This window comes from Phasianus colchicus, chromosome 26, assembly GCF_987193195.1.
Source record: "Phasianus colchicus chromosome 26, bPhaCol1.hap1.1, whole genome shotgun sequence".
Lineage (NCBI taxonomy): Eukaryota > Metazoa > Chordata > Aves > Galliformes > Phasianidae > Phasianus > Phasianus colchicus.
Genome location: NC_143461.1, coordinates 5,973,641 through 6,000,101, shown reverse-complemented (window position 1 = coordinate 6,000,101; position 26,461 = coordinate 5,973,641). Strand labels below are relative to the sequence as shown.

Genomic DNA, 26,461 nt, shown 5'->3' with positions numbered 1-26,461 from the left:
CACGCGAGCTCATCTCAATGCTTGCCAGAGGCTAAGCTCCAGCCCAGAGCTTTCCCTTTAAAATCCACTCATGGGACCCACAGAGCACAAATCACACAGCAGAGAATTGCAGTTCACGGGGACCCTCCCTGCTTTGGAAGTATTCTATTGCTGTGCTGCACATTCCTGCTGCAACATATTCCACACGCTATGTGCAGGCTGTGTGGCAGCCGACGTGCTCCTGGCACTTGAAAGCCCTTCGGCAGTAATGGGAACCCCTGAGGCCATGGCACGGGGTCACAGCTCCATCCTGCTTTGTTGTCACACCCCTGGAGCCCGCAGCCGGCAGCGGGAGCCTCTGCCAGAGTGACACCCGGTGATCTCAGCGGCCACTCCTTGCACAGCTGGGGCAGTCTGCCAGCACCCACTGCTCCCCAGCCCCATTCTGCAAGCTCCCCCCAGCCCTTGGCTGCGGTGCTGTGAAGGGGACTCAGCCTGGCAGTGGGGGACACATTTCCCCATATTCTGGGCTGGGATGCAGATGTCCCAAGCCCTGCTGCCGGCCTTGCTCCATGGCACACGGCCCCAGAAGCAGCCCGGGCGCCTGCCTGCTCTGCTTTGACTCACCCACAGCTTCCCCCATTGCACCCTGGGGCTCGCCATCAACCCAGCATGGGCAGCGAGGCTGCAGGGGCTGCGCTGCCACCTGAGCGGGGTGCAACCCATTCTCCAGGCTCTGCCGGTGGTGAGAGCAGGAGCTGTCAGCAGAGGAGCTGTGGCTGTGCTCGGAGGAGCATCTTCCCACCGGCTGCGGCCGGGCTGGGACTGCGCTGGGGGCGTATCACCGTACCTGAGCCCACCCCAGCACTTTCTACTCACTCTCAAGCCAATGACAGGGAAGGCTAAAGGGGCAGCGAGTTTCCCTGCATTTGCCTGACTCAGCAGGAGAGGCTCAAAGAGGCTCAGATGCGGGGGCAGTCAGGATCAGGGCTCAGCTGTGGGAGCACGCCTGGACGTGAGCGGCCAACAGCCCCACTCGCTTCCTGGCGAGGGACCCGCAGGTTCCCCACGCCGCTTTCCGCAGTGCCGCCGGCTGGGTGGAGGGGAAGGAAGGGGCCAGGCTGGGAGCGCAGCTGGGGAAGGGAGCGTCAGGCCGCAGCCCCGTTCCTGCCGCGGGCCAAGCAGAGCGGCGCTGCCGTCCGCCCCAAACAGCCGCTTCCCGTCTGGCGGCACCGCCCTTCCCCAGTCAGCGGCCCACGGCCCCGCTCAGAGCCGCAGCCGTCCCTCGGCGGCACCGCGCCAGCCCCGTTCCCACGCACGGAGGGCGGGCGACGGCCGCGTGGTTCCGCGGCGCCGCGGGCGGCCGCTCCCGAACTGCCCGGTGGCCGCGTGGCTCCGCACCGCGCCTGGGGCCGCGGCCCGCCGAGGACAGCTGTAGGCCGGCCTGCTCTGCGCCCAGACGTCGCTTGCCACTTTTCCACACCCCGGCGGTGCCGGTGCTTCCTTCCCGCTGCTGCCGGGGCAGCAGTAAGGAAACCACACACCGGGCCCGGAGCCGTCACGGGGAGAGGCGGCGGGAAAGCAGCCCACGAGCTCGCGCGCCGCCACAGCCCGATGCCCAACAGCGCCCACGCGGCGGGGCGGGGATTTGGCGGGAGTGCGTTCGAGGGGCGGGGCTACATGGAGGGGCGGGGCTACATGGAGGGGCGGGGCTACACCGGCGCGTGCGCAGTGAGCAGGGAGCGCGGCCTCCCCCGGCGCGATGGCCGAGGAGTGAGTGCGGGGCGGGGCGGGGCCTGGGGTCCTGCGGGGGGCGGGGGGCGGCCCGGCCCGGCCCGGCCCGGCCCGGCGGGAGGGGCCCGGGAGGGAGCGCGGGGTCGGGAGTGGCGCTGGGGCGATGGCGGGGTCTCGGGGGGGGGGGGGCTGGCGGCTACTCGTGGGGGGCAAGTCCAAGCCCTCGCAGGGCAGCGTGGGGTCCGCGGGACCATGGGGGGTTCTGCGGGGCAGCTGGGGCGCGTCGAGGTCTGCGGGGGCGGCTGTGCCCCGGGGGCGGGCTGAGGCCTGGGGGCACTGACGGTGCGGCACAGCGGGCCGAGGCCTGCTCCGGAGACCCCCCCGTGTCCCGGCGGCCTCCGCTGCCGTCGGCCTTCCCGCAGCCGGGGTCCCCCGCGCCCCCCTTCTTGCTCCCGGGGCCGCGGGCTGCGTGGTGATGGGAGGATTCGGGCTGGAAGTCGGCCCGGGGAGCCCCCACGGGTAGAGTGGAGCGGCCCGCTGGGTACGGCTACAGCCTAGGCCGGGGACTCGGAGGGGTGGACCCCTCTGCTGGGGGCTGCGTGAGTCTGTTCACCCCGTGGGATGTGGAGCTGTGCCAGCCGTAGCTGCAGTGCTTTCAGCCGCTCGGTTCCACTCAGGCTTCCTTCGTGAGAGCTGAAGCATCCCTTGGGCTCACACGGCCATGCCTGGTGCCAGCAAACCCAGCTCTGGCTTCTCCGTCAGGTAGCACTGTGTATTCCCAGCCAAAAGCTGTGCTGTTCTGACAGCCTGCACAACAAACAGCGTCCTTCCCAGCCTCCTGGCAATGAGATGTTCTGAGCTGGATGTAACACCGCTCCCGATGTTATCGTGTGGTTCTTCCTGCACCCAGTGCAAACACAAAGTGGAACGCTGGAAACAAACTGACCACACAGAATTGAAAGATTATAAGCAGGGAAGAGAGCAACGTTTTGCATGATCTGACAGTGACAAGACAAGGGGGGTGTTTGTAAACTATAGAGGCGAGATTTAAGTCAGATGTGAGAAAGGAGTTCTTTACTCAGAGGCGGTGAGATCCTGGCACAGAATGGGGCTGTGGGTGCCCCATCCTTGGAGGTGCCCAAGGCCAGGCTGAATGGGGCCGTGGGCGGCCTGAGCTGGTGGGAGCAGTCAGTTCATGGCAGGGGGTGAGGCTGGAGGGGCTGTGAGGTCCCTTCTAACTCATCATTCTGTGAGTCTGTGATTCGCAGCGGTTCAGACTGTACAGAAGCAGGTGAATCCCTGTAAGCACGTGTAGTGCCATGCTGCTGCTTGTGTCCAAACGCTCTGCACGCTTTTTAGTGCAGTTTGTGCTATAATTATTGCAGAAGTAGGATTAGTGCAGATTTGGGTGATTAGTTTTTCCTAAATAAAGTCTGTGATGCATTTAAAATCCACAGGGTTGGGTTTGTGGTTTCTTTTAGCACTTGTCTATAACGTTATACTTTCAATTATTTGATATTTATTCTTACTGTATTTTTGTAGAAAAATGGAAATCGCCACTCCTCCAACATCAAAGTGTATTATATACTGGAAAAGAAAAGTCAAGTCTGAATACATGCGTCTTCGGCAGCTCAAGAGATTTCAGGCAAACATGGGAGCAAAGGTAAAGACGTAGTGGCTCTGGTTGGAATGATTTCTGCTGTAGACTTCAGTTTGGGGTATTGGAGCTTTTATCAGATGAGTGATTCATGATGAGAACTGTGAAGTTCTACTTCAGTTGCCAGCCATGGTATGTTTGAAGAGGTATTACCTCTGTGCTCTCTGTTAAAGCAAAGCAGTGTTGTTGGCTCTGCTGTGCAGGTTGAGCAGTTCCCTGTCTAGATGCTTGCATAAGGTGCCAGGGAGGGCTCTTCTCTGCTGCATTGTAAAGTATCTTCTGCAGTGCAAAGGGACTGCGTTTCAAGTGACTTGCTCTTCTGCTTTTCTCATTGGCAGGTAGGAGTTTAGAACAGGTTGGCTCTGATAGGGAATTATTTAAAGTTGCGAACTGTTGGTAAATTTTCAGCACAGTTTTGTATCAATACTGAGTTGAATGCAATTCCTTCTAATTAGTTTAATCAATTTTAAATGCTCTGCCTTGTTTGCATTTTGATATGTGAACCAAGATCTTGGGAGAGATGTTAATGTTCTAAATCTTCACTTGATTTTAAAATGTTGAGTGCTTTCTCTCATTTCAGGCTCTGTTTGTGGCCAACTTTGCAAAGGTTCATGAAAAGACTCAAATTCTTAATGAAGACTGGAAGAAACTTCGAGTTCAACCAGTGCAGTTGATGAAGCCAGTCAGCGGGCACCCCTTCCTAAAACAGGTAGGGAGAGCTGTGTTAGTATCAGTCTGTGGCTAGCACTCTTTCATGGTGCAGAAATGAGGTAAAAAAGGCTTTTATTGTCAAACACCATGCGTGAACACAGTGCTTTGCTACATTTGTCCTGAAGTGCTGTTTCTTTCTGTGATGGTGACAATCTCCCAGGGGCTGTTTTCTCACCACCCTTCTCTTCACTTCTACCCTAGTGTACAGTTGAGAGCATTTTTCCAGGATTTCCAAGCCAGACATTGTACATGAGGACGCTGAACACAGTGGCACTGGTGCCTATCATGTACTCCTGGTCCCCTCTTCAGCAGAACTTCATGGTAGGTAGGAATGCAAGATTTTTGTGAGACTATTGTGTAATTGTTACATGGTTCTGGAATGGTTAAAATAACTTGTTCCAAGCAATGTCTGCTCAGGAAGACGTGGTAGAAATTTGTGTTGCCTGCTTTCCATCCAAGCTGTCTTACTCAGCCATTAGTTCTTTTCCACCCAACTCCTTGATAGGGCAACCATTATAATAACACAGGATTCTAACAGTAAGTGTTTTCTTTTATTGACTGGGGGATTGATTAGCTTTTTATTAAAAACAAACAAAAACAACAACACTTGAAAACATTTTCTTTTAAATGAAATCTTGTGGGTTTTAGGCATGTCCTTTCCTTTGTGATTGGATAATCCTGCTGATCTGTTTGTAGGGATGCTACTGAGGATTAGTTCCTCTATCACAGTAGTTAGGAGGATGATTTAAATGCAGGTTTTGTTGTGGCTTAGTTTAGAGTATTTGCTAAACAGTGTGGCTAGCCTGCCCTTTGCCCAGTATGGCAGTGAATGTATTCCTGCAGCTTGTCCAAGCTTTCTAAAGCCAGATGTAGCAGACTGGTGGAGCAGTGAGGCATTAGCAATTATAATGCAAAGAGTCCCTTGGTGATGCCACTTCAATGAAATTCAAATGTCCTTGCTTCCTACAGTTAATGCTAGAACACTCCTCAGCTTCAGCTGTATTTCTCCTGGAATGAATTGCCTTTTTGCCTCCTTCACTGTTCCAGTTCTACTCCCTTAATCACCACAACTTTGACATTTTTGGCTCTTCATTGTTCCTGGCAATGTGTGTGTTTCTGTAACCTTTGGATAGGGTTCTTTTTAAAATCAAATGCATTTTTTGAGGTTAGAGTTATTCTGATAGCATAGGATAACAGTGAAATGTCAGTGATGAGATGTATGAAATTTGAGCTGGGGAGGCTGAACCTTTGCTTTATGCAGTGTTTTATGCATGCAGCGGACAGGAGCATGTCACAGAGACACAGCTTGGCTGGGAATTAGAAAGTGCTGGTTTACTGAATTGTATCTAATTGCTTTTCAGGTGGAGGATGAAACTGTTCTGTGCAACATCCCTTACATGGGAGATGAAGTGAAGGAAGAGGACGAAACCTTCATTGAGGAGCTTATTAATAACTATGATGGGAAAGTTCATGGAGAGGAAGGTAATTTGGGAGTGTGAACGCTTAAGTGTTCATTCAGTTTCTGGCAAGTAAGATATGCAAGTAGTTAAGAAATCAAAAGGTGGTAGCAGTAACCATCTTTTATCTGAGATCATTTAGAGCAGAAATGCATGCCTGCAGATATGGTTTGTAAGGACGCAGCCTTGCCTTTTGATCCCCTGCTCTGTTCTAGGCTCAGGATTAGGAGGAGTTGAGTGCTGTCATTTCACTTGTGACCCTAGCCATGACTTGAAGCTTTTCAGAGACAAAAAGCTTGTATGCTTTCCTAGCTCATCATAAAACTGTATAGAGGGCGGAATGCAGTAGAAAATTCTGTTGTATGGGCTGTCCTCAGATCGCCAAAACTGTTACAGCACTCTTAGGACTCTAAAGTATTAAAACTCCACCTGGCCCTCCAAAATCGCCAGGAAAGTTCTCACTGATAAGTGCTTTGTGTGGCTGAGGAACATCCATGGCCCTCCCACAAACTGGCCGACATCACTGTGTTTCAGAAATGATTTCAGGGTCAGTCCTCATCAGTGATGCTGTCTTCCTGGAGCTAGTGAATGCCCTGAATCAGTACTCAGATGAGGAAGAGGAAGGACACAATGATCCTGAAGTCAAACAGGAGGATGGGAAAGAGGAACTGCCAGTCACAAGGAAAAGAAAACGAATTGCAGTGGAAGGTGGGTTTGGCTACAGAAATTGGTTGCATGTTGATCATGTTTCCATCCTGCCTTGCCTGAGGAGCAGGCCAGTGCTCTCCTGCTCTCACTCTTTTGTTTGTTGTGTGCCACTAAGAGTAGTCATCTGCTTGGCAAGTTCTGACAAAGCAGTTGAAAGAAGAAGGGAAATCAGTTGTTCTCACTGTCCCCTGTGGACAGGTTAAGCAGTCATCAGATTAAAGTGTGGCAAGGAGGAATTTAGATAAGTGATTTGGAAAACCATGTAATGTAGGATTGGCAAAGCAGTCAGGGATATTGTCTTAGGAAGTTGTGAGGTCTGGTTACCAGTAAGGCAAGCGTCTGTCAGTAAGTTTGTCAGTAGATCTGATTTTGCTGTAGGACAGGGAGATGGATCTTTCCTAGTCCCTTCCAGCCTTGTCCTCCATGTATTACTGTTTCTCTTCCTTCTCCTTTGCCACCTGAAATTCTTGTTTAATAGAGGAATCTCTGTTCTGTGGGATTTTTGTGTGTCCTGCATGATCTGAGAATGCTGATTGGTAGTTTCATCTTTGGTTTATAGTGATAGGAGTAGAACAAATACCAGGACTTTTTGCAGGTTTAGAAAAGTAATGTATGTAAATCCTGTCCAGGTAAAAATAAATAAATAAATGGTGATATTCCTTAGGAAATCAATACATTATGCTACTTCGAAAGCAGTGGAATACCATCTAGAAGTGCTTTAGCCTAGCTGCAAAACAAATTTTTTTGTGTGTGTGATCACGTTTTTGTCTCTTAAAATGCAATCCAGAGCACCTGGAATCACTTTGGAAAAAGGAAAGTTACGTTCATGTCCAGCTTAACTGTGGAGTTGTTTCTTTTTTCCCTTAGGTAACAAGAAGTGTTCCAAGAAACGGTTTCCAAATGACATGATATTCACTGCCATTTCTTCTATGTTTCCTGAATATGGCTTCCCAGATGACATGAAAGAGAGGTAGATCTCTCCTTAAGTTGCTTGTTGCTTTTGATAGGGGCAGTTAAAAGTTGTATTTCAAAAAACAGCACTATGCTCTGGCCGGAAAGTAGAGCTCACTTGGCTTCAGGCACTGTGAGAAGGACCATTTTTGAGTATTACAAACTTTGGTTTAGCTTAAAGACATCTGAACCAGAGTCATAAGATGTGTAGTCGCATGAAATCCTGTTAAATGTCCCAGATTAGGTAAGCACACGCATCTGTGGATGTGTTTGTTGAATAGGTACCGAGAGCTCACTGAGGTGTCGGATCCGAATGTTCTGCCCCCGCAGTGCACTCCCAACATCGACGGGCCATGCGCAAAGTCGGTGCAGCGGGAGCAGTCCCTGCACTCCTTCCACACGCTCTTCTGCCGGCGCTGCTTCAAATATGACTGTTTTCTGCATCGTAAGTGCAGGCTTGCTGGGCACATCCCCTTTCTCTGCATTACTGTCTGTACTTTGTGCTCCTGTAGGCCTTGCCTTGGCATCTGTGCTGCTGCTGTGAGAGGGTGGTGGCTTCCTGGGATTTGCAGTGGAGCCTTTATGAGCTGAGAGGTGCCCAGAAGCCTTTTATAAAGATAGCTCTGCTAAATTCCTCAAATGGATGGCAAAGAAACCTGTGTCATAGTCCCCTCTTTCTTACCATTGTTCAGCACGCTGTGATGAACATCATTGCAATTTTTGCCAGAAACACCGCTGTGATTAGACTTCACTCTCCGTTTGCAGAAGCTCATCAGGGAAAGGCACGATTGTTACAGTTCTGAAGTTGGGACGTGCCCATGTACTATGTTGCTTCACTGGAGCTTACAGCATCATCTTAGTTATGTTCCTGCTATTTGTTCTGCCAAAGTCTTTTGGATGCTGTTTAGCTGTTGGATCTGCTGTGTCTGAGGGCTCTCTTGGAAAATCACAGGACACTCTCCACTGAGTTATTTATTAAAAGATCTATTATTAAGATCATGCAGTCTTTTTGTTTCAGTCTGAAAGCAGATCTTTTTTTTTTTTTTTTGTGGCATTTTACTCCCCAAGTATTCCCTCTTTGCTGCTAAGTTCCCATTACTGGTTGAAGCGGGGCTTGGCCAACATGTCCTTCACCTTGTTCTCTGTTCCTAAGATCTCCTCCTGTACTCTTGGTGGCTGCATCCTGCTCCCACTTGCCTTCATTCTTGTGCTGTCCCTGTCCTTTGTTTTTGTGGTGGAAGATTCTTGCTAGAAGACTCCTGTTGCTAATACTAAAAATAACTTATTTTTTCAGCTTTTCATGCTACTCCTAATGTGTACAAACGAAAGAACAGAGAGACCAAGATTGAGCCAGATCCTTGCGGAGCAGACTGTTTCCTCTGGCTGGTATGTTTCTGCACTGCGACTTTTGAAACCACCCCAAGAAGTGGGCCTGGCCAGCTGTGCTCTGTAGAATGGCTGGGGGTCTTCTTCACTCTTGTGGAGATTTCTCAGAATCAGTTGTAACTGTCACTGAATCTGGAGAAGCATGAATCCAGATATGAACCTTACTGGAAGCATATTCATATAATGTTCGAATCAGCTAGCTGGGGTATCATTGTCCAAAAGGAGCTGCAGGGTGAGGCGGAACAGGCCAGAAGGATGTCATTGCCAGGGCAGGAGGCAGCAAAGCAGGCTGGAGGAACAGGGTGAGGGAGCCCGCTCATGCGGGCAGTGATGCTGAAGGAAATGAAGCTGAAATCTGCTGTGCAGCCAGCTATGAGGGCCTTGGAGGCCATGAAAGTGGCCACAGATGACAAATCTGCCTTCTCATGGTGGCAGCAGGACAGGGCTCCTCCCAAGGCCTTTCTGTATGTCCTGGCTGCATGCCACCTACCTTGTGTTCTGCTCTGCTTGCAGGAAGGAGCGAAGGAGTTTGCTGCACTGCACAATCCCAGGTCCAAGTGCTCAGGCAGGCGCCGCCGGAGGCACCATGTGGTCAGTGCCTCCTGTTCAAATGCCCCAGCTTCTGCGGTTGCTGAGACAAGAGAGGGAGACAGCGACAGAGACACAGGCAATGAGTGGGCTTCTAGTTCCTCGGGTATGGCATCATCCTTAGAGACACAATTCTCCCAGCTAGGGTGCTGACCAGTGACGATAAGCAGGCACTGCTGCACATGAGGCTCTCTGTCCATGTTCAGTGGCTGTGGCCTCCCTGCACTGTGTTTGGGTTATTATCCTTGTTGTCAGGCATAGCAAGTTCTTTGCTGGGGCCTCGTTGACCCAGGACACCTTGCTTGGCTTTTCACGAGCATAGTGCGGGCAGCAGGCACACTGCTGGGGGTTCCTCTTCATGCACTTGGCCACACTGTAGTGCTGAGAACCCACCTGTGAGTTATTGAGGCCAAGGGCTTGTGTGCAGTCTTGCAAGTTGGTGGCTGCTTCCTCAGTGCTGGGACAAATGCTGGGCTTCTCGTGCCTCATGGGGCAGGGCAGGCTCAGGCCCCTTGGAGCACCACTGCCCTCAGAAGCATGGATGGCAGAGTTGCATTCTTGCTCATCCTTGGTCCCTAACATCTGCCTTTCTCACCAGAGGCAAACTCCCGCTGTCAGACCCCTACCAAGCAGAAGCTGAGCCCGACCTCATCCCAGCTGTTTGCAGTGGAGGCGCAGCAGGAGCCAGTTGAGTGGACAGGAGCTGAGGAGTCCCTCTTCCGTGTCTTCCATGGGACCTACTTCAACAACTTCTGCTCCATCGCCAGACTGCTGGGAACAAAGACATGCAAACAGGTAGGGCCTGACATTCTTGTCTGGGCTATGCACCCAGGGGAAGCTGGCATGGCAGCACCTAACCCAGGGGAAGGAAGGAAGCCTTTGCTGCTGCTCACTTAATTCTTTCTTCTTCTCTGCCTCAAACTGTTTTGGGGAATGTGTTGCACTGACACTTTGGAAGTTCAGTGTTATTATTTTACAGTAGTGCTGCTGTCCAGTGCTGCTAGGTTTCTTCTGATTGTTTTATCCCAGGCCTGGGTATACTGGCAAGTGGATGATCTTGTTTCCCAGGCAAGAAAATCAAAGATATCCATGACTTAATGAAACTGGGGCAGAGCTGCACACTGTGCACACTATGTGTGTGTGCTTATGCTTTCTTCATTTATGCTTAAATAAAGGCAACTTAAGTGCGCTGAACTTTATTCTTTTATTTCTGTTCTTTTTCTTGGTTGTTTTTTTTTGGTTTTTGTGTTGTTTTTTTTTGGTAGGTCTTTCAGTTTGCAGTGAAAGAGTCACTTATAACAAAACTGCCAACAAATGAATTGATGAATCCATCACAGAAGAAAAAAAGGAAGCACAGGCGAGTGTTGGACAGCCTTGTTTTGTTCTTAAAACGCAACCAGATCCACTGCTTTTTGTGCCAGAGCATTCCTGGTAATCCGCATCTGGCTCCCATCTGCACACACTTCTCTCCGTCACACAGGGCTGAGAGCTGGCCCCTGCCCTGTCTCTGGTGCTGCCATCCTGGTTGGGCAGCTGTGTGGTTCTATAGTCACAGGCTCAGCCCTGGAGCAGAGAGCAGCACAGTGGCTGTCTTGCAGCAAGTGCTGCACTGCTGCAAGAGGTCCAGTACGCTGTCCTAAAAGCAGCCTCTGCCTGAGCTCCCTCCCTGGCTTATAACCTACATTCTGTGTGCTGATCCAGCGTGCACAGTATTGTTCTGGCTCTCACATTTGCCTTAAATAACTTCAGCTGTAGCTGAGTCGTTCTCATCTTTCACCTCTTTGTGTCTGGCTGATGGTTATTAATGCATGAAGCTGCCAGACAGCCTTGCTGGACTTGCTCGTCCCCTGCTGCTGTGCTAGCTGGCAGTGCTGAGCACAGTGCTGGCCAGTTGCTCCTGGTGGAGGTTGTGACTCCCCCACCCCTGACATCTCTGCTTCTCTTCCAGGCTGTGGGCTGCCCACTGCAGGAAGATTCAGCTGAAGAAAGGTAGTGTTTGCTGTGACTATGCTTAGACATTGTTTTTGTGGTGGGAGATGGTTCTCCAGCCCTGGCTTGCACAGCAGGACACTGTGTCCTGTTTTCCATCCCAGCAGTTACAGTGATGTGGGGGTGAGCTGCCCCCTCTGCAGAGCCTTCTTGGGGGCTGCCATGGCTCTGCCTCATGCACTGCTGCCATGCAAGCATTCTTTGCCAGGCTGTGCGTGCGGAGCAGTCCTTCTCTAGTCAGGAGGGACGAGGTTTGGCATGCTGTCTGTGTGAAATGGACTGTGCAGGGATGGATGTGTGTCATACATTTGTAATTAGAGCAGTGTGTGGATGGATTTGGCTGAGCTGAGTACTGGTGTGCTCCCTGCCCTCTGCAGGCAAATTGGGAACCTGCATGTGCTCTGCTCCAGAGCACTGGGAGTGCTTTCTCTCAAGTGTTTCTGCAAAGTACAGCTTCTAATCCTGGCATTTCTCCTATTGTTCTAGATAATTCACCTACGCAGGTGTACAACTACCAGCCCTGTGACCATCCTGAACATCCCTGTGACAGCTCCTGCCCTTGCATTATGACCCAAAATTTCTGTGAGAAGTTCTGCCAGTGCAACCCTGACTGTAAGGAAAACCCTAGGACTGTCACATATGAAAGCAGCTGTTCTCCTGACACAGACCAGAGGAAGGGTGCAGACCTGGGGCTTAATGAAGGCCTGTTTTATTTCTGCCTTCACTTTTTGGTCCACCTGCAGCAGCTCAATTATCAGTCTGATAAAGTCCAAGGGAAAAGTATGGTCCATGATGCCCTGTAACTCCCAGCAGCTGGTGATATGTGCCCTCTTTAGAGAATGCTTGCCTGCATGTCTGTATCCAGCATCAATAAGCCCTGGGTGATGCTGCTGATTGCATGAAAGAAGGATGTATGGTCAGCTGAGTCACTGCTCTGCCACACTTGTTTTTCCCTTCTGTGCTTTCATTCTGAGCTCTGTGATGGAGATAACATCACTTGCCTACATAACTGGGCCTTCTGAAGGTGAATTTGTTTAGGGTTATAGCTTGGGGCTGAAAGGGTTAGAGGGCAATCGGGAGACAACTCAGACTCCAGGCTTTTCTGTACAGACCTGTTTGTGTTACTAGAGCCATTTGTTTCCAAACTGCATGTAATTAGTCCTAAGATGCAGATCAGGATCTCTTGCTATGAAACTGGGAAGGACTTTGTGCACAGGTTTGTGCTCTGCTAAGTGTCAATAGCAGAGCGTATTCTATGAAAAATCTTGTCATGCAAAAATATGGGTCGTGTTTCTGCAGGTCAGAATCGCTTCCCAGGCTGCCGCTGTAAGACCCAGTGCAACACCAAGCAGTGCCCATGCTACTTGGCCGTGCGGGAATGTGATCCAGACCTCTGTCTGACCTGTGGGGCATCAGAGCACTGGGACTGCAAGGTTGTGTCCTGCAAGAACTGCAGCATCCAGCGCGGTCTCAAAAAGGTATTGATAGGAGCGTGGCTCTGGCAAAGGGCTGCCCCAGGGTAGAGTTGATTAACAGATCTCGTACTACATAGGACAGGCTGTGGGCCACTCAAAGCTGTCTGAGTGAGAAAAGTCAAAGAGGGAAGCAGCTCTGCCCCAGGCTTTCACAGCATTTAGAGCATGGATTACTGATGTGAAAATCAGGAGTTGGGAGATGAATGAGAATGCATGAAAACAGGGGACTATAAAAAGTAACTCCATAGAAAAGTTGAATTTTGCTGGTCAGAACAAGAGACTGAAAATAAGAGAGGCAGAAATTCAGTGAGTGTTAAGTACTGTGCAGCTGCAGCTTATTGATGCTATGATATGTAACTGAAGGGACCTCGTCACATTACACTGGGGCAATGGATGGATATTGATTTCTTGTTTGCTTCTTTGCATTGTTTGCCCCTGTGGTACTGGAACCTTGAGGACTGCAGCCTGCACAGCATGGCTGCTCCTGGGCACTGCCCTAAACCATACATGTGCATGGGGTGTGATATCTGCACTGCCTGCGTGCTGAGGGTTAGTGGATCTGCCATCTGAAACTTTTTTTTTTTTTTACCTTGGCTCAAGCATTTGTTGCTGGCACCATCAGATGTTGCTGGCTGGGGGACTTTCATCAAAGAATCTGTGCAGAAGAATGAATTCATCTCTGAATACTGTGGTGAGGTCAGTGTTTGTGCCCTTTCTGGGACTGCTGTGCTGTGTGCTTGGGAGGATGCGCTCTGTGGAAGTGCTCCATTCTCCAGCTGATCCAGCAGGGACTGTGTGCCTTCCCCAGTTCAGTCATGGCCACGGGCTCACTCTGACCCAGTTGAATCTTGTACCATTTTGGGACTCATCTTAGTATTTCTAGGCTCTCCACAAGGTGGTGTGTTCTGGTCCCTTAAAGCCCAGCTATTGCTTCTCCTTCTCCTGAGCCCTGTTGAGCTCCCACCCCTTGGTGGAGGGGCAGGAGGCATTTTCAGTCCTTTCTGTGCCTGCAGGTATTGAGGCTCTCTCAAGGCATTCTCTTTCTCCAGCTTATTTCACAGGATGAAGCTGACCGGCGAGGAAAGGTCTATGACAAGTACATGTCAAGTTTCCTCTTCAACCTCAACAATGGTAACTTGTGGGGGGCTTCATGGGGTGGTAAAGGCTTGGGCTTCCTGGGAGGGGCTGTTGGGGATTAGTCTCAGTTCCTGTGTCATGTGAGCAGCAATCTTGTGTTTACAGGACACTGCAGAGTTTTCTTCTTTCTTGTTTCAATAGATTTTGTTGTTGATGCCACTCGCAAAGGAAACAAAATCCGCTTTGCCAACCACTCCGTGAACCCCAATTGCTATGCCAAAGGTGAGCTATCCTCACAGAGGCTATTCAAGGTGGAGGAAAAATCTCTAGTCCTACTAAGCTCTGGGAACACAGAAGTTCACTGGGATCCCAAGTTACACTGAGTCCGTCACAGCTGCAGAACATCAAAGACATAGGCAAACTCTCCTCGTGGCTGCAAATCACATTCCTACAGTTGGGGGCTCTGCTCAGCTCTGCTGCAGCTCTGACCTTGCAGGGAGATCACTGCTAGAGAGCAGGCTAGGATGTTACTCCATCCTGCTGAGCAGCAATTCTGGAGCCTAGGCTCTGCAGCTGCAGCGGTCGGGCTGGGCTGATGGTGCTCTGTGACCTTTGGACCTGGGCTACAGTTGCACATCTCTGATACTGTCTCTCTGGTTGCAGTTGTGATGGTGAATGGAGACCACCGGATAGGAATCTTTGCCAAGAGGGCCATCCAGGCGGGAGAGGAGCTCTTCTTTGATTACCGGTAACACAGGGAGCGGCTGTCTGGGGGCTATGGTGGCAGGGCTGACCTCACTTCTTGTGTGCACATTTGCAAGGAGCACAAAGGTTGTTACAGCAGCTGTGGATTTCCTGTTTTATAGGTACAGCCAGGCAGATGCCCTGAAGTATGTTGGCATAGAGAGGGAGACTGATATCATCTGAACTGTGCGCCAGGCGGTCCCCACACATTTTGCTGCTGCACCTTGTAAGCAATGCCATGTTTGCTTCACGCTGACATGACTGCTGCCCATGCTCCCCTTGTTGTGTGTGTCACAAGTGCTACTTTCCACCCAGACACCTGGAGAGAGATTCAGGGCAGGAGCATGAGTGGCTGCCACCAGGACAGCAGCTCTGCCCAGCCCCAGGATGGGGCAGGTTCCAGCACCTTGCACTGCTGGTAATCTCCTGTGCTGGAGGGACCAAGCAGCTGGGGCTTGAAGAAGAGCTGTGTTGCAGGAGGAGGGACAGTCGCCAGTTCTTAGTCTCTTTCCATTTTCTGTCAACCGCTAGAAGAAGAAGAGTGAGTGAAGTACACTTGAGACCTGGAGGGCACGGCTGAAGGGTGACAGGACTGGCATTCTCCTCCAGCCCCTGTCTGGGACAAGCTCTGGTCTCTGGTGCTACCTTTTGCTGCCTGTTCTGTTGCATTGGCTAGGACAGTGACAGCATTGGAAGCCATAGAGATGTATCCACGCTCCTGCACGTCCCTAGGTTCCTCAGCTACTATCACTGGGGCTCTGTTTTCCCTCTGTCTCAGCTGGCTGGAGGACAGAGACCACCAGCATGTGGCTCCTTGGGACAGGAAGAGCAGCACTATGCAAAAGTCTCTTTGGGCAGGGAAGCCACTGAGCTGGTTAGAGATGATTTTACAGGAGTGCTGCTGCAAGCACCATAGGAGTCCAGAGGAAGCATGCACCCAGGAGCACGAGGAAGCCCTTGCCTGCAGCATGCTCTCATGGCAGGCTGTGGATTGGCTGCGTGGTTCTTGCATATCTGCAGCTGCTCTGCTGCCTGTGTCTTCTGGGGCTGGGGCAGCTCTGAGGCTGTGTGGGGAACTGTGCTTGGCTGTGGCTGCGTCCAGCTTGGGAACCAAGCTTTTGCTTGGAACGTCAGTGCTCCAGGCAGGTGCATCCTGGCCACAGAGTACTAAAGCTGGTTGTTTCTCCAGCCTCTGTGGGAATGGTCCCTATCAGAGAGACGTGAGCTCTTTGAGACATTGCAGACCCTTCAGGAGCCAGCAGGGTCCTCTCAGGTTGAGAACCTTTCTCATTGCACAAAATTGCTTGAATGTTGCAGTGGTGAGGTTTGAGCAGAGCACAGCACTCATACCTGCCGTGTGTGTTGACAAAGGGGAAGCTCTGTGGATACTTCTGGCATTCTGGTGCTGGCTTTGGCTTTGGGGATAAAGGGGGAAACGTTCTTTGGCAAAGTGAGGTTTGGCATTAGCACCCCATGCAAAAAGAGAAAGAAAAAAGCACTTTAAATTAAGCCTTCTCAGCCAGGCAGCTGGGCCCTTTGCGCCGCCCAGGGTGCTCTCAGGCTGAGGGACCACAGACCTTCCACACCACTGCTGTCCTTCAGCAGCACCTTTGCAGGGACATCTGTTCAGGCCTGGGACTGGGCAGCTTGGAAGAATGGATGGCTGCGTGGCTGGAGCGGGTGGCTGGAGGAGTGGCTGGCTGGCTCTTCCCTGAACAAGGGGCTGGGCTTGAAGGATGGGGCTGTCCTGTAGGAGCCACATATGCCACCAGCTGGCCTGGTGCCAGATGCTGGACACTGCTGGATTCCTGTGCCAGCCTGGAGCAGTGCTGCAGGATGGTGTTTGCCCAGGATTGGGCCCGTTGCCCTGCTGCTCTGGGAAGTGTGAGGCTCCCACACAGGGCTTGGCCCCATCCCAGTAGCACACCTCCCAGTGCAGAGAGCGCCCTGGGTCTGCGCCAGGAGCTGAGCCCTCCCCAGCACAGGTGTGGTCCTGCCCTGCCTGCTCTCAGTCCTGTCTTGGGGGTTTGGGTCTGTGTGGAGCAGCACTTGTACCCCAGTCCCACTCCTTCGCCCTCTGCCCCTTTCCTGCCTCCGTCCCACAGCTCATCCCAGTCCCACTGTCCACTCAGTGTCCTCTGCCACCTTGGCCGTATCTGCACTATGCCAGGCTTGTGTCTGTGGTTTGTTGACAGTGAATTATAATGCACTTTAAAACTTATGTGGCTTCTAGCCTTTGTCATAATAAAGCGATAACGAACATCCCCCTGGGGCTCGCTGTTCTGTTACCCAAGGCACCTCTTGCCCACTGATCTCTTCTGGGGCAGCAGGAACCCTCCTCTCAGGCATGGGCAGGTCTAGTACTGCCCCCAGTGCTGGGCTGGGGAGGAGGAGTGGGGTGTGATGGAGCCTGGGGCACTGAGCAGGGCAGGGGCAGTGGGGCAGCTCTGACCCTGTGCCCAGGCTGCCAACAGAAGGCTGCAAGCTGGCAAACGCCATCATTCTGCCTTTATTGGAGTATCTTCACATCTCATTCAACAAAACAGGTTTTTAAAAAATAAAGTGCCCAGTGGAGCTAGGCCTTTGGGTAGATAAATGCATTTCTATAACATTGTCTGACCACAGTACAGCGCGTGAACAGGGAGTTCCCTGGGCTGGCGGTAATGCAGGACGAGCACTTCTTACAGAGAAGTAGCAAACTACAGACCACTGACCACGACACTTGGAATATAACACCTGACGTGAAGTTCCGTTTTGTTTTTTATACAAACTGATAGAATAAAAAAATTAGAGTGTAGTAGAATATTCAGCAACAAAAATGGTAGAAAGGATCCGTACCTGATTGTATGAAAGCAGCATTTCAGCAAAGTGCAGTGGCATCATGCACGGCACGGGCGGGTATTGCTGGGCACCCCGGCTGCGCCGCGGCGGTATTGCGTGGTTCCTTCGTGGCTCTTGCTAAGCGAGTAAAGCAGCAGGGAATTCAGCGCGAGGGGGCTGGGGGCAGCCCGGGCACTCCCCCCGTGGGTGTGGGACTGCCAGGCACGGGGTCTCCGTGGAAGGGCAGCGGGGGGCAGCTGCCTGCCTGTGGCTGAGGGGCCACAGTGGGGCCGAGGATGCCGGTGGCCGCACTCCAGGCGCAGGTGGGAGCGGGCAGCTCGGCAGTGCTGGCAGTTCAGGTGTGCTCGGCCCTTTGGTCCCGCGATGCTTGCTCGTCTCCAGGCAGCCCCAGTGGCCGCGGGGCGCTGTGAGCCCATTCCACCCCCGGTCTCCCACTAGTCCCCTTTTGGCTCCTCCAGGATCTGGGGCAGGTTCTGGTCTTTGCGCACTGACAGCGGTTTGACGGCGCTGCTGTAGTCCTGGATGGCCTTGGGCTCATTGGTGTGGTAGGAGCCCTTGTAGCGGTGGTAGTAGAAGTAGAGCAGCACCAGCAAGCCCCCAAGCAGCAGGAGCAGGAATGTCACGACTGTGGGGAAAAAGAATGGTGAGGGATTTGGGAAGAGGATGGGGGGACAATGCGTGGCACAGCTCAGGGGGCCAGCTGAGCATCTCACTTACATCCGATGATGATCCCAACCCAGCCATCATCATGCACATGGGGGAACTCTGCAGGGATAAAGTGGAATTTGTGATGAGGCTGTGGGGTTTGTGCTGGAGCATCGCTTCTGCCTCAGCGAGCAGCATCCCATGCTTTAGGGGGACCCTACCTGTGCCCATGTACCACGGGTCCATCTCAGGCGGGATGAGGATGGTGGTGAGGGGCAGCATGGAGGCACAGCTGGACTCCACCACCTCCCCCTGCACACTATAGGGCCGCACAATGCTGGTGGGGCGGAAGATGGCTTTGAGGGGGACAATACTGTTAAACTTCACCCCCGAGAGGCAGCCTGAGAATCCAGGTGTGTTGTAGCGCTGGATCTCAGGGTCAATCACGCCGGTCTCTGTGGGGGCACAAAAGGAAATAGCATATCCCTGCTGAGGGCTGTGCTGGGCAGAGGGGTGTTGGTGCTGGCAGCGGGACCCAGCTCACCCATCACACGCCCGAGGTACAAGTTCTTGGGTGAGTCCAACTTGCTATCCACAAACAGTGAGAACTGCTGTTCCATGACGGGCAGATAATCCACCTAAGGGGCAAACACTCAGCATCAGCCCCCTATCTTTCTGCACCTCCCACCTTCAGTTGCCCCAGTCCCATACCTGCGTGTACAGGGTGCGGTGCCAGCGGGTGATGTTGACGTGGTGGGGTCTCCCATCTGTCACTGGCTTGGTGGTGAGGGCAAAGATGTAGGGGCTGGTGCCCAGCTGGTAGCGCAGCTGCAGGCTCCCTGCGAGCAGAGCGAGTGAAGGCTGCAGGGCTGGTCCTCAGCACAGGGCTGGAGGAGCCCCCTGTGCCCTCACCGTCATCCTTGATGAGAACGGCCATGTAGTCCTTCACAAAGGAGCTGACGTAGAGCAGCACAGCAGGAGCCGAGGTGGTGCTGAAGCTGAAGCTGATCTCCTCATTAGTGAGGTTGTAGCCGGGCAGGGGTTGCCAGGGGCTGCTGACTATGCTGGCAAACTCGCGGGCAGCATACAGTGACATGGGCAGGATGTTGTACCGCACCCAGGCACCCTCCTCGAAGTACCCACCGATGTCTGCAGGGCACCCACAGGGTGATGGAAGCTCCTCTCCCATGGAGGCTTCCCCCTGCTGTGCCCACAGCACCAAACTGCTCACCATAGTTGCAGAAGGGCCCATCAAAGGCAGAGATGCTGCAGTTGCAGCTGTAGTGGCTGTAGCGCTCGACACAGAGCCCACTGTTCTGGCAGGGCACCGGCGGGTCCTGGCAGTGGCCAGTGCAGTTCACCTGCACGCCCTCTGTCTCGTTGGCCTTGCCCTCCAGGTTGAGCGTCACGCCGTTCATCCGCAGCGCCCGCAGACACCCCAGGAATGGACGCATCTTGTGCTCCGCCGAGCCTGCAGTGGGACCAGGACTGATCAGCTGCGTGCTGCGGGGACACGGGGTCACAGGGCACGGCAGGGGCTCTCACCGACATAGAGGGGTCTGTCAAACTCCAGGCGGACGAAGCTCTGTGGCGGGGCCGGCCGCACCACCCAGGGCAGTCTGTCCACCCGCAGCCGGGCCAGCTTCACATTGAGCTCTGCCTTCACCTGGTGCCACTCGTCATCATTCCAGGGCACTGCTGAGCGAACCGTCAGGTTCTCGTGCCCGTTTCCGATGTCGTAGGCAAACACCACATCCCTGGTGGCTGTGGGGACACAGTGTCAGCAGCATTGTACCCTGCTGCCCTCTGCGCCCCACAGCCCACCCGTACTGTTAAGCTCCACGCGGATGTAGTTTTGTGTGCCGGGGTTTTCCAGGAAGACGCCAGATGGGGCAGTGGTCTTGAAATAGAAGGAGATGTCGAGGCTGTGGTTGGCTTGGAAGGTGGGGAAGAGCAGGGCTGCACCTTTGTTGAAGGAGACGGTGTTCCAGGTGTTTCCTGTGAGGAGCAGGACAGGGTGAGTGGTGGGTGCAGACCCAAAGTGGGCACGGACCCTAACACAGCTCTGGTCACTCACGGTCTCCATAGCACCGCAGGGGGCCCAGCAGGAACTGTGCTTCAGATCCAGAGCGGTTGGTGTCTCCCACCACCACCTGTGTGACGGGCAGGTGGTCCACGAAGGTCAGCAGGCCTTTGTCCGTCCTCCTGCAAATGGATCATGCATCAGAGGTGCCATACAGAGGTCCTGTTTCCACCTGGACCCCTGACCCATGCCCTCCCTTTGCCCACAGCTTCTGCCTGGCACTCACCACAGTGCATGGTTGGCATCACAGTTGCAGAAGTACTCGGGATCAGCACAGTTCTTGTCCAGCCCGCAGGCGCAGCGCTGGATGCCTGGCCGTGAGCCGCCCCAGTAGTAGTGCCGCTCGTTGTTTCGGCCCATCCAGAAGCTGTAGGGCAGCCCGGCTGGAGGTACAGGGGTGGGTTGAGGACACAGCCCTGTGGCACAGCCCCACGCCACGGCCCTGCTCCCTCCTGGTGCTCACAGGGGGTGTTGAGCAGGCGAGAGCTGTAGCAGTGGAACTCAATCCGCTGTTCGCAGTACTCAGAGGCATTGGCCAGTGCTGAGACCTCAGCCCAGGAGGCATTCCAGTACTCCACTTCACCCAGGTAGGGCTGGTCCACGCTGGAGCCCGTCACTCGCGTGGCATAGTGCCGATTGTGCCGGATGATAGTCCATGCCCGGTCCTCTGCAGAGTGGAGCTGTTAGGAGGTTCCCCTGTTCCCTCCATTGTGCTCCAGATCCAGGCACGTGTAGGGGTCCAGTCCTTGAAGGCAGCCCCACGCCTCCCCCCACCCCACTGCACCCACCTCGGATGTCACAGTACACTGTGAAGGGCTTCAGTGGTCCACTGCCATCCGGGTCAATAGTGTAGTTCCCCGAGGTCTTCCCGCTGACCCGGTATGCATCACAGGATTCTTTGTAAAGGGCTGGGAGAGGGGAATGAGGGGAATGAAGATTGTACCGTGGTAGTGGGGAGAGCCACAGTGCCGCCCTGCCCCACGCTCACATTTGTGGCAGGTCTCTCCCTTGTAGCCTGTCAAGTCGCAGATGCACATGAAGTCATCCCAGGACTGCACGCAGCGGCTGTCATGCTCGCACAGGTTGGGGGTGCACCTGAGGGCACAGGGGGTGAGTCCCAGCCCTGCCTGCACCTCCCCCCTGCTGCCCAAGCCATACCTGTCCGTTATGCCACAGACATTAAAGAAGACATCGGCGTACTTCCCCAGGCGGTGCTGCACCAGCATCTCCAGATCCACGGGCTGCATGTCCACACTCAGCATCTGCAGGCAGCCGTGGAATGCCGTCTGGTTGGAACGGCAGCCAGTGAGCGACGCGGGCTTGGGGCATCCTGCAGGGTACAGGGTGTTAGCAGGGCCTGGCACTGTATGTCCCCACGGTGCGCCCATCCCACACCCACCTCCAAAAAAGTACTGGCTGCCTGTGCGGAGCTGGAAGGGATGAGCCACACGAAATTCAGCACCATCGTCATCATCAATGGTAACCACGGCTGAGCCCTCCCGTGCCACCAGCTGCACCGAGTGCCAGAAGCCATCGTTCAGGCGATGTCCTGTGTGGAGAGAGCTGAGCACTCAGGGGGGCACAGGCATTGAACTGGCCCCCAGCCCCTAGGCAGCCCCCAGCTCACCTGCAGCGAACTCGAGCTTCTTCTTGCCAGGCTGGGCAATGGAGACATTGACCTGGCCCTCACTCAGCACCATCTCCAGTGAGCCCAGGCGGTCAGCGAAGCTAGTGTAGAGCAGCAGCCCAGCTGTATCCCAGGAGCGGAAGCGAAAGCTGACAGCCAGACGGTTCCTGCGGGGGATGCCTGGCACCTGCACGTAGTTGTTGATGCCGGCAAAGGTGATGGGGATGTTCACCTGGTCCTGGCAGTAGTGGCCCACGCTGCCCTGGGGGTGACCATAGGAGGTGGTGAGGGGTGAGATGCTCCCACAGCAGGGAGACCCCCCCTCCATGGCCCCAGTGGCCACCGCTCGATTTTGTTGCCTGGTGCTGCTGAATGGATGCCCTGGGCCAGAGGTGACCTCGTGCAGTCGATGCGGGACCGCTTGGCTGAGTGCAGCAGCCGCCAGCATCACATCACCCCAGTGCAAGGGAAACACAGCCCTGGGAAAGGGGTCACCCACAGCAGGGACAAGGCTCTAGGGAAGGGGTCACTCTGTGACAGGGACCCCCAGGGAAGGGGATGGGATCCCAGCCCCTGGTGGGGGCTGTGGAGTCAGACCTCGAAGCGGATGTTGGATCTCCGGTGTCGGGCCAGGTCAGCGATGTTGACCCCATTGAAGATTATGTTCTCCACACAGCCACGGAAGTTTTGCCGGTAGGTGAGGTGCTGCTTGTCCTGGTCGATCACCCCTCCAAAGAAGATCTGGGAGGTAGAGTGGGGGGCTCAGCCTCATGCTGACACAGCACAGAGCCGGCAGCCCGGCGGATCCCTGCTTGCACACCCACCTCAGTTTCAAGGTCAAGGTGGTCGAAGGTGCCATGGCAGCGGAAGCGCTTCACTTCTCCATCCAGTGTCAGGTTGACATGGTGGCCGTAACGCTCGATGTGCAGCGAGTGCCAGTGCTGGTCATCCAGGAGGCTGCCCACCACCACCGTCGTGTGGCCCTCAGTGGCGTGCAGCGGACTGCTGCCTGGGGAGGGTGCACAGTCACTCTGTATTCTCGCCTCAGCCCCACCTGTTGTTCCCCCCAGCCCCGGCTCACCTAAGCTGATGTGCAGGAGGAGCTGGGCTTGTTTGAGCTCCACTGTGATGTAGTCACCCTGCGAGCCCTCCCCATGCATCAGCACACCATCCTGCTCCACTGTCTTGAAGTTGAAGGAGATATCATCTTCCATGGTGCTGATCTTCTTGGCCCGGAAGCGGTAGGAGATTGCATCATCCCCATCGAAGTAGAGCACGTGGGATCCTGAGAGTGAGGCAGAGCCGTGTCATTGCCCTGCAGCAGTGGGCACCCCGACACTGGGGAGCACATAGGTCTGACTGTCCTGACCATCGAGGCAGGTTTATATCATCTCTAATGAATGCTGGAAAAGGGTTTTGGTGTGTGCCAAAGCCAGACTGCGGCTCTAGCATCTGCACAGAAGCTGGCCCAGTGCCATGCAGCTATGGGGCTGAGTCCCTCCCCATGCGGGAACCCCTGGGTCGGTACTCACGGTAGGGGCAGCCATAGAGGCCCAGGCGCAGCCCGATCTTCCCTCGTGGGTTCCAGGCCACTGGGATGATGCGGACGTAGCGGGCGAGGATGGGGTAGTGCAGGTCATGCCTCACCACCCCACTCTCATTCACATTTCCAAAGAAAGTCTGGTGGTAAAGGGACAGCTCAGCCTGGAGCAACAACTGCCTTCACCCCCCCCAGACTCCCACCCCCCAGGAAGATGGGCAGTGCTTACCCAGTTGCTGCCCTGCTGGAAGAAGGGTTTCCAGCTGGTAGGGTGGTCCCCGTAGAGCACGATGTAGCGTGTCAGCCAGTCATATGTGTTGAAGGTCCCCTGTGTGGCCACTGCGTTGATCCTGTGCTTCTGCATCAGGTCGATTTGCAGCCAGGGCTGCTTGTCACGGGGGTCGGGGGACCACCCACTAGTGCCTATGGGAGCGGGAGGGGTGGGGGGGTCTCAGCGGGAATCCGCAACCCCAACACTCCCAGCCCAGTACCCGCGGGGGGAGCTCCCTGCACACCAGGGGGATGCTGATGGGGAAACGTTGCGGGGGGACATTCCCATAGCCCCTACACCCCGTGAATTTTGTCCCCACGTGTTGTTCCCGTCCCCGTGGTGGGAGTGCTCACTGTGCAGCCGGGCGAAGCTTGCCGAGTAGAAGATGTTGTATCGGGAAGAGGCGCCGATGGACGAGGAGTAGAGGGATCCAACCAACTCATCGTAACACGGCCCTGCGGGGAACGGGGCACTGGGTGTGGCATCCCAACCCCCGCAGCACCGCACACGGACAGCCGCATGGGAGATGGATGCGTGGGGGGGCAGTTCCCCACGCTGCGAAATGGGAGGCGGGGGGTGACGGAGGAGCGCTGACGGACGGTGGCGGATCCGCGGGGCGATGAACGCAGCCCCGCGCTGCCCGCAGCCGCCGAGCCCCGCACCGTGACCCAGCGCTTCTGCGTTGCTGAGCCGCGCTGAGAACCGGGGGCGGTGCTGCCGTCGGCCCCTCCCGCTGTCCCCGCTTTTGGGAACGGGTCTGCAGGCACTGCTCAGCGCCCCCGGCCGAGGGTCCGCGCCTTCCTCTGCGCTCCCACTGCGGCGGGAGCTGACGCACCGCAGCCTCCGCAGTGCCGTGGGAGCCGAGGAACCGCCGCCCGCCCCGCCTCGACCCCCGGCCCGAGGCGGCTGCCGGGTCCGGAGCCCCCCAGTGGGGCCGGGGCAGAAAGCCGCAGATCTTCAGAGAAGGCAGCGTCCGCAGAGGAGGATGTTGGTGGGGTCGGGGTCACCGAGCCCACCGCACGGCTGTGCCGGGGCAGGCCGACCCTGGGGCGCCGTCCCGGAGGAGACCCGGAGCATCGGCTGCAGCTTCTGTTCCGCGTGGGTTCAACGGCAGCCGCTCCGAGCCCACCACCCGCACAGCTCCACCCTCAGCCGTCACCCCCGCGCGCCTCCATCGCCCCGCGCCTCCCTCACCGCTCCCCCCCGGCCCCGCCGAGCTGCAGGCGTTGGGCCTCGGCACCCCCCCCCGCCCTCCCTGCCGCAGCCGCGCGGCGCTGCCCGTGGTCTTGGCGGAGGCGCACGGAGCTGCGTCCTCCCGACCCGGGATGCTCGGGATGCGGGGCGAGGGAGGACGGGATGTGAAGCGCGGGGGGCGATGCCCGGCGCATCCCAGGGCTCCCGGTGCGGGGTCACGGAACAGTGCGGGCGGGGCCCTGCACGGGCGCGGGGGCTGCGGCTGGGCGGCCCCGGGCGGGCGCTCGGGGGAGACGCCGGGACGCCCGTAGCCGGGGGTGACCTTGGGAAAAGCGCGGAGCGGGGCGCCAGGGGATGACCGAGAGAACTGGGGAAGGAGGCTGGAGGGGGATGCTCGAGGGGAGAGGGATGTCGGGGGGTGCCGAGCAATGCGGCTCCGTCCCGCAGTGCGGAGCGGCGGCTCCCGGGACCGCGGCCCCACTTACGTGCGAGGCAGCCTGGGCCGGGCCCGAGGAGAGCGGCGCAAGCGGCGAGCAGGAACCCGAGGAGGCGGCGAACGCCCATCGCTGGAGCGCCCCGAGCGCCCTCGGCGCCGCCGCTCCCGGTGCTGCAGCCGCGCGGCGGAGCGAGAACGGCGGCTCCGCCCACGGGGCGGTGGCGGCGGGGCGGCCCCGGGACGGGCAGCGCTGGGGCAAAGCGCAGAGCCCCCGCAGAGCCCCCGCAGAGCCCCCCCAGCTCTCGAGCGGCCTCGGGGTGCCCGTCCCGATTCCCGCCGGCACCCACGGGGTAGCCCCGGCCCCGCGTGGCACCCAAAGCGCACGGCCTGCAGGAATGGAGGGGGGGCACCTGGGGGGAGAGCCGTAGGGGGAGAGCGTTGCGCGGGAAGAGCACTGCACAGGGGGTGCACGGAGAGTGATGCACGGGGTGGGTGCTGTGTGGGGCATCACGCAGGGTGAGCAGCGCTGGTGGCTCGTGGTGCAGCCCCCCCAGACGTGACCCAGCACCCGGTGCCCACAGCTGCAGCAGGGAAGGATTTAAGTGGTGTCTGCCAGCCCTCTTGCAGCAGATGTGGTGACTGCTTGTAATCAAGCAGCAGATTAAGGCCTGCGGGTTGAGGGGTCGCCTGTCTTTCCCAGTGGCGTAGAAGAGCAGGATTTAGCCTGCAACTGTTCCCAAACATCCCCAGACACCCACTGAGGGGACGGGGGAGGGGGCTGGCAGCTGTGTGCCCTACATATGCCACCTGCCCCACAGACCATGCGGTGCCTGTGGGGATCCAGCCCCTGAGGGATGGGGATGCTCTGGGGGCTGCCGGGCCCAAGCAGGGTCCTGGTGCCCAGCAAGAGTCCAGCACTTCACTGGGCAATGCTGCTGTCACCTGCAGTATTGCTGGGGCTGCTTCCTGTGCAGGAGCTGAGCTGAGGCCAGAGCAGGTGGTGAAAGAGGGAACAGAAAGATCCAGGTGCAGAGGGGCTGTGGGGAGAGCTGGTGGCATGTGCTGCTGCTGCTGAGAGCTGGAGCCACGTCCCTGGGGTATGTGGATGCAGTTGAAGGCCCTCTTGGCTCCCACATCCTCGCAGTGCTGGTGGGTCCAACCAGGCTGTATCCTGACATTTGTTCCAGGGCTGTGTCCCTTCCTTTCCCCCAGCAGAATGGTACCCCCAGAGCAGGCACAGAGCAAAGGTCTGGAGCATGTATGCGCCTTAGCAGGGGCAGGGAGGAGAGAACCCTGCGGATGCCCAGCCTGCAGCAGCTCCATGGCCCCAGGGCACCAGCAGAGAGCTCTTGGGGCCGGTAGGGACTC

The 26,461-nt window shown here is 55.8% G+C and overlaps 2 protein-coding genes across 3 annotated transcripts; one reads left to right on the top strand and one right to left on the bottom strand.

Annotated features, from left to right (window-relative positions):
• Positions 1-1,668: 1,668 nt before the first annotated feature.
• On the top strand, positions 1,669-16,719 carry EZH1 (enhancer of zeste 1 polycomb repressive complex 2 subunit). 2 transcript variants are annotated; one of them, XM_031600574.2, is made up of 20 exons: positions 1,669-1,752; positions 3,256-3,376; positions 3,951-4,079; positions 4,283-4,402; positions 5,443-5,563; positions 6,073-6,246; positions 7,114-7,216; positions 7,479-7,642; positions 8,492-8,583; positions 9,097-9,277; positions 9,770-9,966; positions 10,437-10,528; positions 11,120-11,160; positions 11,647-11,772; positions 12,460-12,638; positions 13,236-13,331; positions 13,685-13,766; positions 13,914-13,994; positions 14,376-14,460; positions 14,579-16,719. In XM_031600574.2, exons 1-20 carry the CDS (start codon positions 1,742-1,744, stop codon positions 14,637-14,639), a joined length of 2,256 nt encoding a protein of 751 aa, XP_031456434.1. In that variant the 5' UTR covers positions 1,669-1,741; the 3' UTR covers positions 14,640-16,719. The 2 variants fall into 2 exon arrangements, with proteins under 2 accessions (XP_031456434.1, XP_089981470.1); XM_090125344.1 differs by lacking the exon at positions 1,669-1,752 and adding an exon at positions 1,909-2,475.
• A 330-nt stretch (positions 16,720-17,049) lies between these two features.
• CNTNAP1 (contactin associated protein 1) lies at positions 17,050-25,285 on the bottom strand. The gene is made up of 24 exons (XM_031600573.2): positions 25,143-25,285; positions 23,817-23,918; positions 23,422-23,615; positions 23,185-23,332; positions 22,734-22,937; positions 22,477-22,661; positions 22,250-22,393; positions 21,653-21,914; positions 21,425-21,574; positions 21,184-21,355; positions 21,014-21,120; positions 20,814-20,933; positions 20,489-20,692; positions 20,252-20,408; positions 20,020-20,147; positions 19,773-19,940; positions 19,488-19,706; positions 19,174-19,413; positions 18,855-19,091; positions 18,654-18,781; positions 18,487-18,580; positions 18,164-18,397; positions 18,015-18,062; positions 17,050-17,922 (listed from the first exon to the last, which is right to left on the bottom strand). Exons 1-24 carry the CDS (start codon positions 25,219-25,221, stop codon positions 17,732-17,734), a joined length of 3,915 nt encoding a protein of 1,304 aa, XP_031456433.1. The 5' UTR covers positions 25,222-25,285; the 3' UTR covers positions 17,050-17,731.
• Between the last annotated feature and the right edge of the window lie 1,176 nt (positions 25,286-26,461).

What these genes read in the sequence shown, in the direction of transcription:
- EZH1 (XM_090125344.1), top strand. Translation starts at nt 2,435, where the DNA reads ATGCCTGGTGCCAGCAAACCCAGCTCTGGCTTCTCCGTCAG. An exon ending in CCAGATGACATGAAAGAGAG is followed by an intron (nt 7,217 to 7,478) that starts GTAGATCTCTCC and finishes TTTGTTGAATAG; the next exon opens with GTACCGAGAGCTCACTGAGG. An exon ending in TCCAGCGCGGTCTCAAAAAG is followed by an intron (nt 12,639 to 13,235) that starts GTATTGATAGGA and finishes CCTTGGCTCAAG; the next exon opens with CATTTGTTGCTGGCACCATC.
- CNTNAP1 (XM_031600573.2), bottom strand. Translation starts at nt 25,221, where the DNA reads ATGGGCGTTCGCCGCCTCCTCGGGTTCCTGCTCGCCGCTTGCGCCGCT. An exon ending in AGTGTACTGTGACATCCGAG is followed by an intron (nt 20,693 to 20,813) that starts GTGGGTGCAGTG and finishes TCCACTCTGCAG; the next exon opens with AGGACCGGGCATGGACTATC. An exon ending in GATGCCAACCATGCACTGTG is followed by an intron (nt 20,148 to 20,251) that starts GTGAGTGCCAGG and finishes ATCCATTTGCAG; the next exon opens with GAGGACGGACAAAGGCCTGC.